Below are 18,441 nucleotides of genomic sequence, written 5' to 3'. Positions count from 1 at the left end.
AATTCCAATTATTAACTACTCAATCAATGTCAAAACATAAGCTGTAGGCTTTAACATGTTGTATTGCATTTATATAATGTTGTGAGCATTGTTATTATTTATAAACACAAACAAAATTTAAATTTTTCATTTTTTCCTTGGGGGTGCTGAAGTGTCGCAGTGCTTATGTATGGGCCGCCACTGGTTAATATCCACCATTTCGTGTCAAACCTTTCTAGATCATTCCTGCATCTTGTTCCTTGGTGACCTTTCCTTCTCTTGGTATCCACCCATTGCTAATTTTATCCACCTTTCACCTGGAAGTCTACTAATATGGCCAGCTCATCTCCATTTACATGCTTGACTTTTTATTACTATTACAGCAATCCCTCGATTAATGCACCCCCGATTAGTGTGTTTTCGATTAGTGCGTTATTTTTTTTCGATACCCAAATTTGATTAGTGCGCCTATATACATCTTAAAAATAAACTTTACAGATTTTAAAAATTTTCGATCTATACGTTTTTTATGGCTAACTATTTTAAAAAATCACTCATCAGGATGAAATAATTTAGTTACCAATTTGAAACATTTTGCAAACTTATTTTTTAATAGCATACTACACTATTTCCATGTACACTATGTTCCAAATTTACTGCCAAAATGTATGTCTCTGCTTTACATAGCATTTTGCTGATCATATCTCGTGCAATTGTTTTCCTTACTTTTTTATTTTAAATTATTTTCCTAACCTTTAATCATGAGTAAAAGAATTAGTGAGCAAAATATAGAAGTGTGAAAATGATTTGAAAAGTAATCTCATTGGAAGAAAAACTAGGAATAATAAAGAAAAATGAACATGGCGAGTCCAGAGCGAAGATAGGACAAGAATACAAAAATAGGTGAATCAACTGCTGAATACAAAGAGATAGGTAAGGCTGCTTCACGTTCATCATGCATGCACTCGAAATCAAAGTATTATAATGATTGAATTAGAGAGACGTCTTTTTACATGGATCGAAGATTGTAATCAAAAACGGATCCCGCTAAAAACTGGCCTTATTAAATCAAAAGCATTAAGTCTCTTTGCAACCTGGAAAGAAAGGACTATTAATGATGGAAAAAAAGAAGAATTCCATGTTAGTGCTGGGTGATTTGAGTGTTTTAAAAAGAGAAATAGCCTACATAATATTCTAATCAACAGGCGAAGCTGCAATTGCAGATAAGGAGATATCCAGAGATTTTGAAGAAAATTGTGTAAGAAGGGGATTATTGTGATCAACAAATATTTAATGTCCATGAAACCGGCCTTTTTTTTGGAAGCGAATGCCTTCTAGGACTTTTCTAACCATATCAGAAAAATCTCAGCCTGGTTATAAAGTCACAAAGTAGAATGAAATTACTGCTAGCAATATGCGAACCGTTTGGAAGAACATTCTTCCACATTGTGCAAATGATTTTAGAGGCTTTTCAAATGAATCTAAGTTAATTAAATCTCATTCTGAGAAGTTGAATGATTCCGATCTGCTAAATTTAGATGCACAGTGGGAAGAGCCTGAAGAATATGAAGAAAATTTAATCACTGACAAGCCGAAAGAGGTTTCACAGAAACAATTTGAAAATAGTTTTCGTACAATCGAAGTTTTTAAGCAGCAATTCTTAGAGACTCCTTGGTGAAGAGAGAACCAGTAAAATTTGCAGAAGAGGCAATAGGGCCATACCGTCAGTTGTATTAAAAAAAGAAACAGAATGCCCGCCAAACTAAGTTAGCTCAAAGTTTATTTTCCACTTGGTTAGAGTATAATAAATTTAGTTTAATCCTTTATCCAAGTGTGAGCAAACAAAGTTTGCGCCTGAAAGTATCTTCAGGACTGGGTTAAGGTGGTACAACACCAGGGCAACTCGTTGCAAGGTGGAGCAAGCTACCAACACTCCTATCTTAGTATCTCCTATAATGCAAAACACATCTCCTTGCGGATATGTCTAATGTTATGCATTAAGGGAAGGGCCACTACCCAGACCGGTTTCGACCTTTATTGAGGTCTCTTCAGTGGGAGCCAGGCCCAAGTCGAGATATCAGGCAGAAGCATTAGCAGGTCATCTCCACCTATAGGAATTGCCAATTGGTGTGCCACCCTTTTTTAATAAATTACTCTGGATTTAGAGAAAGATGTTGAAAGTTTACATATCCGCAAGGAGATGTATTTTGCATTATAGGAGATACTAAGATAGGAGTGTTGGTAGCTTGCTCCACCTTGCAACGAGTTGCCCTGGTGTTGTACCACCTTAACCCAGTCCTGAAGATACTTTCAGGCGCAAACTTTGTTTGCTCACACTTGGATAAAGGATTAAACTAAATTTATTATAAGTTAGCTCAATTCTTTGTTAAGAAGCAGAATAATAAATTTATATCCTGAATGTTTTATTGTCTTTCAGCTTCACAGTTTCCTACTAGGCCCTGAGGTATACCCTAATTCTTTTATTAAAAAAAAATTAAGGGTCAAAAAAAAAATTTGAGGAACGAATTATACTTTTTCCCATAGGTTATGATATTCGATTAGTGTGTTTTCGATTCATGCGCCTGTTTTCAAAAACGCATTTAAGTGCATTAATGAAGGATTGCTGTACTATTATTATGTGATATCAGTTGCAAAAAGGCATCGCACCATGTTATTAAAATTCTCTGGATTAGAGATAAGTTGGTGGAAGTTTTTTTATTTCGCTTAGTTAGTTTTTTGTTATACTACCAATTATATATTTGGTTTAACTTTGTTTGCTTACTTGGATAAATGATTAAACCAAATATATAATTGGTATCATAGCCAAGTGAAAAAACTTCCATCAACTTATCTCTAATCCAGAGAATTTTAATAATAAGGTGTGACACCTTTTGGCAACTGGTATAGGTAATATGACTTCTCCATTACTTACACCTTAGTATCACCATCTCTGGGTCTGGCTGCCACTAATGAGACCTCAATAAAGGTCGAAACCGGTCTGGGAAGTGGCCCTTTCCTTAATGCATAACATTATACAGGGTGTTCGGGATAAATTTGACATATTTATAATTAATTATATTTTTCCGTAAGTTACATGTATTAACACACACTTCTCTTCATTTAAAAGTTTGGACCCTTCTTCATTCATATACAAGATGTCAGAAAGGATGGATAGCTGGAACCCACCTGAATCATGGAAGAGAATAACTTGTATCATGATGATTCGTGCCCGCCATCAAAATAAGGATATTACGACTGCTGCCCAATGCTCCCTGAATACAGTAAAAACAATCAGGCATGAACTAGAGACTTGCAATGGTGACTACGAGGATGTAGCAAGAAGAAAGATCCCTAGCAGACGATCTGATTGCGTTCGTACAGCAGAATTCCTCGCAAATCTGCAGGAACAAGTGTTGAAGAACCCTGGCATTGAAATTCGGGCTTTGTTCGTGGAGTTGCTAACTGTAGTCAAGCCCTGGATAACAAGGGTAGCCAATGGTAGGCCGTATGTATGGCAGCAGGATTCGGCCCCTTGCCACACCTCTGGGAAAAGTCAAAAATGGTTGTCTGAAAATTTCTACGACTTCACCAGTCCAAATGTTTGGCCTCCAAACTCCCCAGACCTTAACCCCATGGATTATTTTGTATGGGGCGCAGTTGAAAAAGACACCAATCGCACTTCCAGTAACACAAAAGCCCAGTTAATGGATAAAATTAAAACAGTTTTTGCGGCCCTTCCCAGGGAGACTGTAGCATCAGCTTGTTCGAGGTTCCGAAGCAGAATTGAAGCTGTGATCGATGCTAATGGTGGTTATTTTGAGTAAATCTTGTTGATAGTATTGTAATTAACTCTGCCTGTAATGTTTTTTTGTCAATTCATTAAATTTAATAGATACAAAGAAGATTTTCTTTTTCCTTACGAAACTGTCAAATTTATCCCGAACACCCTGTACATGCCCGCAAGGAGATGTGCTTTGCATTATGGGAGATACTAAGGCAAGTGACGAGAACTTATACCAACTTTACCACAAGTTGCTCTAGTCATATATATACCCTCTTGGAGTATGCAGGTATTTCTATAATTCTATAAAAAATTCTGATTCTGTAATTCTTTTTTAAAACATTCATATATATTTTCATTATCAATATGATATTCATTTTTATAATGCTTAAAACTAAATGATGAACACTGTCTCTGTCAAATCTCTTATATAAGTCTCTAATCTTTAATCATCTCTAGTTATATATATATATATATATATATATGTATTCTTGATCTTCTACTCGGTTGTAATGATACATTTTAAAGAATAAATTTTAAATGACTTTAAACTGAGATAAAATATTAAATTTTAATGATAATGATACAACTAGTTTCAGCCTTTTACAGCCTTCTTCAGGTATCCACTAAAGGTAGAACATAGTAATAAAAAATTGAAGTTACAAAAATCTGAGAATTACAGGCAAAAAATGCAATACATAATTGACACAAAAACGTATTTTTCAAGTCGTTCTATCTAACGTGTTATTGTTTGTTGTATGCGTGCTTGCAGGTTTTTTTGTGAGAATCAGCATTAAACAACTGCAGTATGGCTATCAGGGATGTTATAACTCAAATTGCTGTTCAAATGTTCAGGATTAAGGAGGATTTCTCTGGACTCCACGATTTTCCTTTCAAACTCATCACTACAGCGAAAAATGTTTTCGGATTTATCCCAGCAAACTGAGTGACTCTGTAGATCGTCATGAGGGTTATTAGAGAAAAGAACATGACCGGATAGCACAGATTCATGTGATCTTTTATAGGAGATGTCTCTCTTATGCTCCCCAATACGCAGTTCAACAGATTTGTTAGTCTGTCCAAAATAAGGAATATTACAGTCGCACCATAGCTTGTAAACACCTAGATATTTCAGGTTATGATGAGTAGGCTTCGGATGGCTTATAAGAGAACTGACTTTAGAGAGTGTAGTGAAAAACGTCCTGATGTTTTATTTTTAAAGGACTTTAGCCAATTTATTGGAGACTGAACTAATGTAAGGTATTGAGATGCTACCTTTAAAATCAGTAGTTTCTGTAGTATGCTGCCTAGAAGGATCCAGAAGAAATTTCTTAATTGTTTTTTCAGAATATCCATTTTGTTTAAAGATAAGAGAAAGTTGTTCAATTTCTTTTTGGAGATCATCTGGTTCATTTAAAAGAGATCGTGCTCTGTGTCCTAAGGTAGAAATAGTTCCGAGCTTTTGTGGTGGAAAGTGATGAGATTGACAGTGCAGATATCTGTTAGTATGAGTTGGTTTTCGGTATATAGAGATTTTAAATCTGTCAGAGCATCGTGTAAGAATTACATCCAGGAAAGGAAGGTAGTTATTTCGTTCTAGTTCGGAAGTGAATTTTATATTAGGATGCTGGTTGTTAAGATGTTGAAGAAAATCCATGAGAGATGTGTGTCCGTGACTCCATATAATGAAAATGTCGTCAACATAACGTCTCCAAAGTTTCGGCTTATATGAGAAGAAGGACGATGTGGCTTTTGTTTCAAAATCTTCCAGGAAAATGTTTGCTAGAACTGGGGATAAAGGGTTGCCCATTGCTAGGCCTTCGTTTTGTTTGTAAATGGAGTCCCTATATCTGAAGTAGCCAGATTGAATACAATGCTTTAATAAAGCAAATAACCTTTTACACAATTTGTCCTTAAGTAATGTTAATACCTCCTCAGTAGGGACATTAGTAAATAATGAGATAATGTTAAAACTTGCTATGATATCATTTTCACTGATTGAAATATTTTTGATATGAGAAACGAAGTCTGTGGAGTTTTTGGTGATAATATTCCTTATTTTGGACAGACTAACAAATCTGTTGAACTGCGTATTGAGGAGCATAAGAGAGACATCTCCTATAAAAGATCACATGAATCTGTGCTATCCGGTCATGTTCTTTTCTCTAATAACCCTCATGATGATCTACAGATTCACTCAGTTTGCTGGGATAAATCTGAAAACATTTTTTGCTGTAGTGATGAGTTTGAAAGGAAAATCGTGGAGTCCAGAGAAATCCTCCTTAATCCTGAATATTTGAACAGCAATTTGAGTTATAACATTCCTGATAGCCATACTGCAGTTGTTTAATGCTGATTCTCACGAAAAAACCTGCAAGCACGCATACAACAAACAATAACACGTTAGATAGAACGACTTGAAAAATACGTTTTTGTGTCAATTATGTATTGCATTTTTTGCCTGTAATTCTCAGATTTTTGTAACTTCAATTTTTTATTACTATGTTCTACCTTTAGTGAATACCTGAAGAAGGCTGTAAAAGGCTGAAACTAGTTGTATCATTATCATTAAAATTTAATATTTTATCTCGGTTTAAAGTCATTTAAAATTTATTCTTTAATATATATATATATATAGGGTACTCAAGAGGCAAAACTATATAACTGAGAGGAGACCTCCACATAGCCTTTAAAGGAATGCAGAGAACCAACCAGGGCTTCTGACATAATGTCTAATCCCCACCTTCTTGTGGTGTACCCTTTTAGATATCTACCTGGATACTGAACGAACGAGGATGGGCTGGCAATTTGGAATTTAGCTAACCAAATTGTATTCTTATTGGCTTAAACCAAAATATCAAATGATGGTACAACATGACAAAATTTCATCCTGGCTGGGGCATCGCCCGGTTAAACAAGGCCCACGTTGTTTTTGCTGGGGAACCAGGACAAACAACAAAAAGTCAGCTACTGGAACAAATCGTAAAACCTACCCTAACTCAACATCACCAGAATTCAAGATCAGTACTATCAACATAAGAAGCCTGAATGACAAATAAAGAGCTGGCTGAGTAATTGGATAAGTACCAGATCGACATAATAGGGGTGACTGAAACAAAAAAGGCAAAAACTGGTGAGATCTTTCTGAGCAATAAATACAAAATGTTATATTCAGGCAGTGACAATTAAGGAAAAGAAGGAGTAGCCATAGTACTCAACACTAAATACGAGGCTAATCTTCTTTAATGGCAGGCAGTGTCAAGTAGGCAAATATGAGAATGAGGAACTGGACAATGAGACTTATTTGTGCCTGTAGTCCCACTGAAGGTTCTACTAAGGCAGAAGTGGAGGAATTTTTTGAGGCTTTAGAGAAAGCAATTGACACAGTGAAAAAGGAAAAGATGGTCCTTATTGGGAATCTAAATAGCAGAGTAGTAAATGATTGTCAGACATACAAAAATATTTTGAGAAAATTTGGAGAAAAGAACAAAGCTAATAATAATGGCAAATACCTGTTGGATTTCTGCTTAAGGCATGAACTGGTTATTACTAATACAATGTTCCAACATAAAAATGTGCACAAATTCACATGGAGGGAAGGGGCAAGGAATGAGAAAAGTCTCATTGACTGTTTTTATTGATAGTGATGTTTTCTCCCTAGTGCAGGACACCAGAGTGTACTGAGGATTTGAAATTGGAAGTGATCACCATTTAGTCTTGAGCAGGATAAAATTGAATTTCATATTGAAAAGAAGAACATGTAAGAAATTTTTAAACCAATAAAAGTATGCTCTCAGATGTGAACTGTAGACTAAAATACACAAATATTATTCAAGAAAAAATGAAGGAGTTCGAGAACAGGAACTAAACCTTGGAAATTTAGTGGCGAGCACTGAAAAAACACTGATTGATTCAGCCAGAGAGGCATGTGGTAAGGTTGTCTGCAAGGATAGGACACAGGAAGTAAAAGAGACAGTGAAGCTCAAGAAGAAAGCATATCAAAAGTTCCTGGCAAATAAGTCAGCTTGTGCTCTTAGAGAATATATTCTGGAGGTTGTTGAAGAAGCTCCAAAATGGAGGAAAGAGTGCTGTAAAAGGAATTAGAGATGATAAAGATGACATGAAAACAGGAGAAAAAAAAGATATCCTTGAAGTATAGAGTAATTACTTCGAAAAATTGCTAAATGAAACAAGCAGTGATGACAGCACAGTGGTAAAAAACACTGACAGGTATACAGTCAGGAATACATATCCATACTTGAAGTAGAAAAAGCCATTAAAAGCCTGAAATGTAGAAAGGCAGCAGGAGTGGATGATATTTGACCAGAAATGCTCAAGTATGGAGGTATAAACATCTTACAGTGGCTAAACTGCATAGTTCAGAAGGCCTGGACAGAAGGATGAATTCCAGATGATTGGAGTAGAGCTCTCATAGTACTCATATATATATATAAAAAAAGGGAAATAAAACTGAATATGAGAATTACAGAGGTATTTCATTACTGAGTGTTCCCAGTAAGATATATATATATATACGTATACTTGAGAAACAGCTGAGAAGTTTTGTGAAAGAGAAGCTTGGTTACAAACAAGCTGGATTGAGGCCAAATAGAGGCTGTCAGGATTAGATTTTCACTTTACGACAGACAGTTCAGAAATTATGGGAATATAACAAAAGATCTGTACTTGAGTTTTATAGATCTGGAAAAGGCATATGACAAGGTGCCAAGAGAGAAGCTATTCAATACGCTACAATTATATGGTGTCAATGGGGCATTATATCTAGCAATACTTAGTCTTTATTTGAGTTGTAAGTCAGCAGTTAGAATTGAAGAAAGTACAGGAAGGTTGTTTAATGTTAAATCTGGTGTCAGACAAGGATGTACATTATCTCCTCTGTTATTCATTATCTATATGGATCACATTATGAAGGAAAGTGGTATTAAACCTGATATGAAAATTGGAGATGTTAATCTCAGCTCTTTGCTTTATGCGGATGATGTTATACTTCTAAATAAATCTGCTACAAGTCTGCAAGATTCCCTGACTAAATTGAATAACTGTTGTAATAGATACGGTATGTATGTCAGCAATAACAAGACAAAAACAATGAAAATAGGCAGAAGCATTGAAAATGTCAACTGCATTGTGAATGGAGAACCTGTGGAGCAAGTAAAACATTTGAGCTACTTAGGCACGATTTTTAGGGAAGATGGTAAATGAAATATGAAAATAGACAACAGAATCAACAAAGCTAGTATGGTAAAAAGACAACTGAATAAATTTATATGGAATAAGAGAGAAATTAGTCGGAACACTAAATTAGCTGTATACAAGACGGTTTTCAAACCAATTTTAACTTATGGATCTGAGAGCTGGGTCAGAAGCAAAACACTTGACCAAAGCTAGAGACCACAGATATGAGAATCCTGAGAAAGATTAGGAGCATGAACAGATGGCATGAATGGCAATATCATATTAAAAATGAGGATATTAGAAAAGAACTTGACATTGTCAGCATCCAGGAATGTGTTAGCAGAGCTAATCTTAGGTGGTGTGGTCACTTAAACAGAATGGGAAAGGAAAGATTAGCAAAACAAGTGTTCTTTGCCAGGTTGGCAGGGAAAAAACCTAGAGGAAGACCAAGATATAGGTGGATTGATTGTAAAAAGTGCCTTAGAAAACAGAAATATAAGATCTGATAATATTGGAGTCTTGATAAGTAAGACTGATTTGGAGGAAAATTGTAGATAGGAAGTTAGTAATGATGTAAATTTTTCATGTAGTACTATCATATCCTGTACACTCCTTGAGGATATATATATATATACACCAGGAATTTGATCTCTCTCTCTCTCTCTCTCTCTCTCTCTCTCTCTTTGTATCCTGAATCAACATGAAGATATTACTACCAACAATAACATAGTTAATAAGACTTTTTCATATTTCTTGCATGTTCTCCTCATGTGAATTTATGCACATCTTTATGTTACAATATGGCATTTTGTAATGACTAGTCCATGCTCTAAACAGAAATCTAGCATATACTTATTGTTATTATTAGCTTCTTCCCTTTGCTCCAGATTTTCTCAATGTTTTTGTATGTCTGAGAATTACATCTTGCTGTTTAGGCTTCAAACAGAAATCAGCTTTTCATCTTTCTTTATGCCAACTTTCCTGTCTGGTGACTCAAATTCCTCTACCTCTTTCCCACTAGAACCTTCTGTAGATCTATAGACACAAATAAGTGTTATTATGAAGATTCCCCATTTAAAAAAATTTTCCACATCATTCTACTTGACATTGATTCCTATCCAAGTTTAGTTTTTTCGTTGAATACTACTGCTGCTCCCTCCTTTTCCAAATCCCTAGTGCTTGAGGAGAGAGGATCATCATATAGTTATTTACAAGGATCTATCTATTTTTGTGTTTATCATCTTGGTAAAATTATTTATGCTATTTTTATAATTCTTAATGTTTTCTTCAGATTGTGTCTAAATAGAGAAAAAAATAGAGAAACTGATGTTTCTCTATTTTTAAACTCTTCATGAAGATAAACAAATTTTGAAGAGTACTCAGTGATAAATTTTTAGTTTATGCTTTACTTTTAGCTATGGAATAATTCATTCTGGCGGAGCAGGACGATATATAGCAGATTGGATCATGAAAGGAGAACCACCTTATGACTTAAATGAGGCTGATGCTAATCGATTTGGCAAGTGGACTACCAGGTAAAATTATTGAAAATACACTTGCCTCTCTCACTATAGTAACATGGGGACCACAGAAATATAGGAACCACATTTGTTATAGTGAAAGACAACTGTACCTTTTTTTTAATTGAAATTTATAAAACTTTTCTAATCTTTCTTTATATTTGTATTAGTTATGATTTTGAATTATGTTTAGTTATTTCTTTTATATATTTGGAAAGGCCATTTAGGATGTACAATGGCACAAGGTTTTTCAGTTAATGAAAGAAATTGAAATAGACCAGAAAGACAGGCTGATTAAACAACCTGTTTAATTAGCCTAGTCTGTTGGTATATATTAAACAGGCTAATATATACCAACCTGAAAATAAAGAGATGAATACAGGAAAATGAAGCAACTGCAGAAGTAAAGAAAGGTATAAGGCAGGGTTGGACACTTTCACCCTTACTTTTCAACCTATATAGAGAGAATACAATGAAATTAATAAAAGAAGGAATGAATGAGGTAACTGTAGGTGGAGTGCAGATACATATGATACACTTTGATGATGATGATATAGCTGTATTAGCTGAGAATGAACAGGACTTATATACAGATATTATCTGAGATGGATAATTGTTTGTCTGATTATGGTATTAAGATAAATGCAGCAAAAACCAAAATAATAACATCAGGTTCAAAGGAAAAAAAAAAAAAAAAGATAGATAAAATAGTCATTAGAGGATAGAATATTGAACAAATCAAATTGTTCATACATCTTGAAAGGAAGTATTCAAGAAGATGGACGAAGCAAGTTGGAAGTACACAGAAGAATTACTATGGCCAAAGAAGTATTAAAGAAAAAGAGATCACTTATTACAAGTAAAATAAGTAAAGAATGCAGAAAAGATTTATAAAAACATTTGTTTGGAGCATATTCTTATATAGTTCTGAGACTCAGACTAAAACAACAGAAGCCTGGAAAAGAATTGAAGCATTTGAAATGTGATGTTGGAGAGTACTACTAGGAGTAAATTGGAGAGAAAGAAAACTAATGAAGAAGTCCTGCATGAAAAAGAGAGCTGAGTATTGAAGACAACAATCATAGAAAGAAATATTAAATTCCTGAGCATGTATGGACATGTATGGAGACATAATGAATGGATTATAAATGCATTAGAAAGAAAGATAAAGAAAATAAGAAGAGGACAGCCAAAATATACATTCTTAGAGTAGATGTTTAGATTAATCAGAAGAGGCTATAAACTACTAAAGAGGAAAATCAAAAATAGGATGACCAAGATGAGGTGACACTCCAAAACAACAGGGACTCTCCATTAGAATTATGATGGTTGATTTTGAGATGTCTGGAGGGGCAGTTATTTTGATTTTTAATAAATATTAGACATTATTTTTTTAATTTAAGCATTTTTATTTGCAGTTCTATAGAAGGAATAGTCATGTTAAAAAAAAATAATGAAAAAATAATGAAAAATATAGAACGTTCCTAAATAACAACAAGTGATATCATCCACACTCTATGAATGTATTGTACGTGCTCTGTTCTTTGTTTAATATAATTGGAATAAGTTGATTATAGTTTGTAACAGTTTTTTACTTTTTAGTGCCGTACATCAGTTATGTACCCTGAAGATACCAACAGACTTAGTTGGTGAAACTAGTTGGTATAACTTAGTTGTTTATTATATGCGCTTGATCAATATAATCTCAATAAAAGTTTTTCCAAAGGAATAGTCATGTTTTATATAATACAAGTACAAGCATTCATATTTAATAATGGAATATACCGATTCTGTAGTTGACTAGGGTATGCTAAAATATATAGGAGCAGGATGTATATGGGAATTGAATAAATTTGATGTTAATAAGTCTGTGGAACTTGATGATATATCACTGAAATATTACTGCATGTTTTGGGAGAATATGCCAGGGAGTTAATATCTACTTTGATATATTTGTTTAATATGAGTTTTAAAAGTTCCAAAGAAGTGGAAGGAGTGCATGATTGGTCAGCTTTATAAGGGAGGTGACAAAATGCAAGCTTCAAATAATAGGCTAATCTGGGTGTCTGTATTTATGGCTAAAGTGTTGGAGAGGTTAATGAGGACTAAGATCATTCTTTTAGATGGACAGCATGGATTTGCTAAAGTAAGATCATGTTTTAGCAATCTACTTACTTATTACAATAAAGTGACAAATACATTGGATGAGGAAGATGAATATACAATGGCATACTTAGATTTTGCAATGGGGGCCTTTGATAGTGATAGTCATATGACAAGTTGGTAATTAAATTGGAATGCATGGGGTTGGGTAACAGATTGGATATCTGATAGGTTATCAGCAAGTTGTATATCGGGGGGAGGGGATATCCTGGAAGAGGAAAATCTCTAGTAGTATCCTGCTAAAATTATGAGGTTTGAAGGATATGAAGTTGTTTAGAGATGATGCAAAGTTGGGAAGAGCTATGAAGAAGAGAGCAGATAGTGTGGCTTTATAAGAGGACTTGAATAGACTGAGTGACGTTTCCAGTTCAGTTCAAGAAGATGGATGAAGTGTAAGGTTTTAAAATTCAGGAAACAAAGGTAGGATGCAGGGTATACAATTGGTGGAGATATCTTGATGGAAATAAGAGATCTGGGGTAATGGTGGATAAAGAGCTAAAATTTAGGGGATACTGATAAAATTGCAAGTACATCACAATGAATTCTGGAAATGAGTAGGACGCCGACATTTAGAAGTAAGAAGATTATGGGTATAAGACCTTAAGCAGACTACATATAGATTACTGTGCACATATTTGTCACCTAGTTTTCAAAAGGAACAAGAGATATCGGAAATAGTTCATAGGCAATTGACTAAGGTAGTTTCTGTTCTCTGGAATGTTGAGTATAAAGAAGGTTGGGGATATGCAAATGCAAATTATAGAGTTTAGCAGATAGGTAGAGGAACGGGCATATAAAGTGATAAGGGGTTATTATCAGATTAGTGTATAAGAGGTTTTTTTAGAATGGGGAAGAACAAGAGGTCATCCCTGGAAGCTGTAATGATCAGGAGAATAAGAAGCAGATTTTTTGCAGTTCTATAGAACTGCAAAAAGTCTGCTTCTTATTCTCCTGATGCATGGACAGTGGTGAGTGATTGGAATATATTGCCTGGAAATGTGGTCACTACAGAGATGGTGAATGAATTTATAACACAATTTGATGAGCTATGTGTGACAGATGGAATTCCCACAGTGAGTTTTTTTGACTGTGTGGAGATCTAATAATAGTAATAATAATAGTTTTGAAATGTATATGGTTTTCTGATACTAGTGTTGTGACTTCATGTTGAATAGAGCTTTTACCTTAAACACTGTTATTAAACTTTAATAACAGTGTTGATTGGGCCAGGGGGGGGGGTTCTGATAGGAAGAGGTAATTTTTTTTTTATTTTTTAAGAGTTTGATTCTTTGCTTCCATATATTTGCAGGTCAAATATATGGAAGTAAAGGGGGAAGTCACATTGCCAAATTTAAGAGAATAAAGACAACTTTATTAATTGCATTCCTTTCATTGTTATTTGTGTTTATTGACATCAGTTGGAGTTAATAAAGAAATACAAAATTAGCAGACCATTATTGTCTCTGATAAGAACAATACTTGATTGGTTCAAGTACAACATTATTGCTAGCATTAATTAAAATAACAGTTCACACACACACACACACACACACACACATGAATGTAGAAAGTTTTTTACCTTGGGTTTATTATACATTAAAGATAACAAGAAATTTTATACTTGGTTTGAACTCATGTCTGAGCTGCCTGTATATAGAGTCTAATGACTTAATATCACTTGACTTAGTATGTATCCCATAATGCAAAGCACTCTCCCCTTTCGGATGTGTGTAATGCAATGTATAATGTGAAGGACGATTACCCAGACTGGTTTTGACTTTTATTGAGGTCTCATCAGTGGGAGCCAGACCTGGGAGAGATACCAAGGTTGAAGTAATGCAGAAGTCATATATATCTCATATACAAGTAACCAAAAGGTCATCATCATCATCATCATCAAATTCCTGCCGTGTACCCTCAAGGGGTGTACAGGATATGACAGTACTACATGAAAAAATTACATCATTACTAACTTCCTATCTACAATTTTCCTCCAAATCAGTCTGTTACTTGTCAAGACTCCAACATTATCAGATCTTATATTTCTATCGTCTAAGGCACTTTGTACCGTATCAATCCACCTATATCTTGGTCTTCCTCTGGGTCGTTTTCCTGCCAACCTGGCAGAGAACACTTGTTTTGCTAATCTTTCCTCTCCCATTCTATTTAAGTGACCATACCATCTGAGATTAGCTCTGCTAACGCATTCCTGGATGCTGACAATGTCAAGTTCTTTCCTAATATCCTCATTTTTAATATGATATTGCCATTGATGCCATCTGTTCACGCCTCTAATCTTTCTCAGGACTCTCATATCTGCGGTCTCTAGTCTTTGGTCAAGTGTTTTACTTCTGATCCAGCTCTCAGATCCATAAGTTAAAATTGGTTTGAACACAGTCTTGTATACAGCTAATTTAGTGTTCCGACTAATTTCTTTCTTATTCCATATGAATTTATTCAATTGACTTCCCACCATACCAGCTTTGCTGATTCTGTTGTCTATTTCTATATTTAGTTTACCATCTTCAGTAAAAATCATGCCTAAGTAGCTGAAATGTTTTACTTGTTCCACAGGTTCTCCATTCACAACACAGTTGACATTTTCAATGATTCTGCCTATTTTCATTGTCTTTTTATTGCTGACCTTCATACCATATCTATTACAACAGCTATTCAATTTAGTCAGAGAATCTTGCAGACTTGTAGCGGATTTATTTAGAAGTATAACATCATCCGCATAAAGCAAAGAGCTGACATTAACATCTCCAATTTTGATATCAGGTTTAATACCACATTCCTTCATAATGTGATCCATATAGATAAAATAACAGAGGGGATAATGTACATCCTTGTCTCACACAAGATTTAACATTAAACCATCTTCCTGTACTTCCTTCAATTCTAACTGCTGACTCACAACTCAAATAAAGACTAAGTATTGCTTGATATAATGCCCCATTGACACCATATAACTGCAGCGTATTGAATAGCTTCTCTCTTGGCACCTTGTCATATGCCTTTTCCAAATCGACAAAACTTAAATACAGATCTTTGTTATATTCCCATGCTTTCTCGACTATTTGTCGTAAAGTGAAGATCTGAATCTGACAGCCTCTATTTGGCCTGAATCCAGCTTGTTCTTCACCAAGCTTTTCTTCCACAATTCTTCTCAACTGTTTCTCAAGTATACTTGCATAGATCTTGCCAGGAACACTCAGTAGGGAAATACCTCTGTAATTCTCACATTCAGTTTTATTTCCCTTTTTATATATGGGTACTATGAGAGCTCTACTCCAATCATCGGGAATTCGTCCCTCTGTCCAGGCTTTCTGAACTATGCAGTGCAGCCACTGTAAGACTCTTATACCACCATACTTCAGCATTTCTGGTCGAATATCATCTACTCCTGCTGCTTTTCCACATTTCAAGCCTTTGATGGCTTTTTCTACTTCAAGTATGGATATGTATTCCTGACTGCATGCCTGGTCAGTGTTTTTTATCACTGTGCTGTCATCACTGCTTGTTTCATTTAGCAGTTTTTCAAAGTAATTACTCCATACTTCAAGGATATCTTTTTCTCCTGTTTTCATTTCACCTTTATCATCTCTAATTCCTTTTACAGCACTCTTTCCTCCATTCCTAAGCTTCTTCAACAACCTCCAGAATATTTTGCCACCTTCTTGATATTTATTTTCTATATTCTTGCCAAAGTCCTCCCATGACTTTTGTTTAGCTAGTTTTACACACTGTTTAGCATTCTTACATTTGTCTCTATATTCTCTAAGAGCACAAGCTGACTTATTTGACAGGCTTTTGATATGCTTTCTTCTTTTCCTTCACTGCCTCTTTAACTTCCTGTGTCCACCAGGGAGTTCTGATTTTTTTATCCTTGCACACAACCTCACCACATGCCTCTCTGGCAGAATCAATCAATGTTTCCTTAAGAGTTTGCCACTGAATCTCCAAGGTTTGATTCCTGTTCTCAAACTCTTTCATTTTCTTTTCAATAATATTTCTGTATTTTAGTCTACAGTTCACATCTGAGAGCTGCTCAACTTTTATTCGCTTTAAAACTTTCTTACATGTTATTCTTTTCAATATGAAATTCAATTTTATCCTGCTCAAGACTAAATAGTGATCACTTCCAATTTCAAATCCTCTGTACACTCTGGTGTCCTGCACCAGGGAGAAAACATCACTATCAACAATAACATAGTCAATGAGACTTTTCTTATTCCTAGCCTCTTCTCTCCATGTGAATTTGTGCACATTTTTATGTTGGAACATGGTGTTAGTAATAACCAGTCCATGTCCTGAGCAGAAATCCAACAGATATTTGCCATTATTATTAGCTTTGCTCTTTTCTCCAAATTTTCCCAAAATATTTTTGTATGTCTCACAATCATTTCCTACTCTACTATTTAGATCTCCAACAAGGACCAACTTTTCATTTTTCATTGTGTCAGTTGCTTTTTCTAAAGCCTCAAAAAATTCCTCCACTTCTATCTTAGTAGAACCTTCTGTGGGACCATAGGCACAAATAAGTCTCATTGTCCAGTTCCCCATTCTCATATTTGCCCACATTACTCTACTTGAGACTGACTGCCATTCAAGAAGATTAGCCTCGTATTTTGTGTTGAATACTATGGCTACTTCTTCTTTTCCTTGATTGTCATTGCCTGAATATAACATTTTGTATTTATTGCTCAGAAAGATCTCACCAGTTTTGGTCTTTTTTGTTTCAGTCACCCCTATTATGTCGATCTGGTACTTATCTAATTCCTCAGCTAGCTCCATTTCTTTGCCATTCAGGCTTCTTACGTTGATAGTACCGATCTTTAACTCTGGTGATGTTGAGTTGGGGTTTGTTTTCAGATTTGTTCCAGTAGCTGACTTTTCGCTGTTCGCCCTGGTTCCCTGGCGAAAACAATGGGGGCCTTGTTTAACCGGGCGACGCCCCAGCCGGCATGAAATTTTGTCATGTTGTACCATCATTTTTTATTTTGGTTTAACCAATAAGAATACAATTTGGTCGGCTAAATCCCAAATTGCCAGCCCATCCTCGTTCGTTCAGTATCAAAGTAGATACCCAACAGGGTGCACCACGAGAAGGTGAGGATTGGACATTAGGTCAGAAGCCCTGGTCGGTTCTCCGCATTCCTTTAAAGGCTATGTGGAGGTCTCCTCTCAGTTATACAGCTTTGACCCTTAAGTACCCCGTAACCAAAAGGTGCTTGACCTTATTAATAAAAATATCTGAATGAAAAAAAAGATGTAGATAAACATGAATATATTTCACGTGCAAACTATTGATTTGCTTCCTTGGGAAAAGTATTAAAACCAAGTATAAAATTTCTTGGTATCTTTATTATATATATATTAATCAGGGGTGAATATTCAGGGTGTTCTAGGTGTGCATTGCTCATCCACTGAATAGCAATATCACTAGTATTACATTTTTGCATTTATTCCTGTTAAAGACTCCCCTAATTGTTTCCAGACTTCACATGATTCATAAAAATAAACATCATATATTAATGCTTCATGAAGAGGGCACCTTTTGACGCATAAACATTGCATCACATTTGCGTTTATAGCCCAGATGTGTGTTCAAAATACATATACTTTGAGCCCTTTGAAGAGATGTACAGATGTTGCAGCAGGTTAAATTCTTAGCATTCTAGTAGTTTTAAACCAGTCAGAAGGTGAAGCAGGGTAAGCTCTGAAACAATAGCACCTAGAGGCTGCGATTGGTTATTGTATCAACCATCCAACTGGACGTTGTCATGAGTTGCTGTTTTG

At 35.1% G+C, this 18,441-nt stretch overlaps 1 protein-coding gene across 2 annotated transcripts in view; it reads left to right on the top strand.

Moving 5' to 3' along the window:
- Positions 1-18,441, top strand: part of LOC150098229 (dimethylglycine dehydrogenase, mitochondrial-like) — a 260,147-nt gene that overhangs the window by 170,646 nt on the left and 71,060 nt on the right. For both annotated transcript variants that reach the window (XM_090405924.1, XM_090405925.1), the window contains exon 9: positions 10,372-10,491. In XM_090405924.1, coding sequence (XP_090262050.1) covers positions 10,372-10,491 — 120 coding nt within the window. The remainder of the gene's footprint in view (positions 1-10,371; positions 10,492-18,441) is intronic.

The sequence above is a fragment of the Typopeltis vanoorti genome, chromosome 16 (assembly GCF_054136105.1).
Source record: "Typopeltis vanoorti isolate ZY-2024b chromosome 16, IOZ_Tvanoo_1.0, whole genome shotgun sequence".
Lineage (NCBI taxonomy): Eukaryota > Metazoa > Arthropoda > Arachnida > Uropygi > Thelyphonidae > Typopeltis > Typopeltis vanoorti.
The sequence above is the reverse complement of the archived record's forward strand: the minus strand, read 5'-3'. Positions and strand labels throughout refer to the sequence as shown.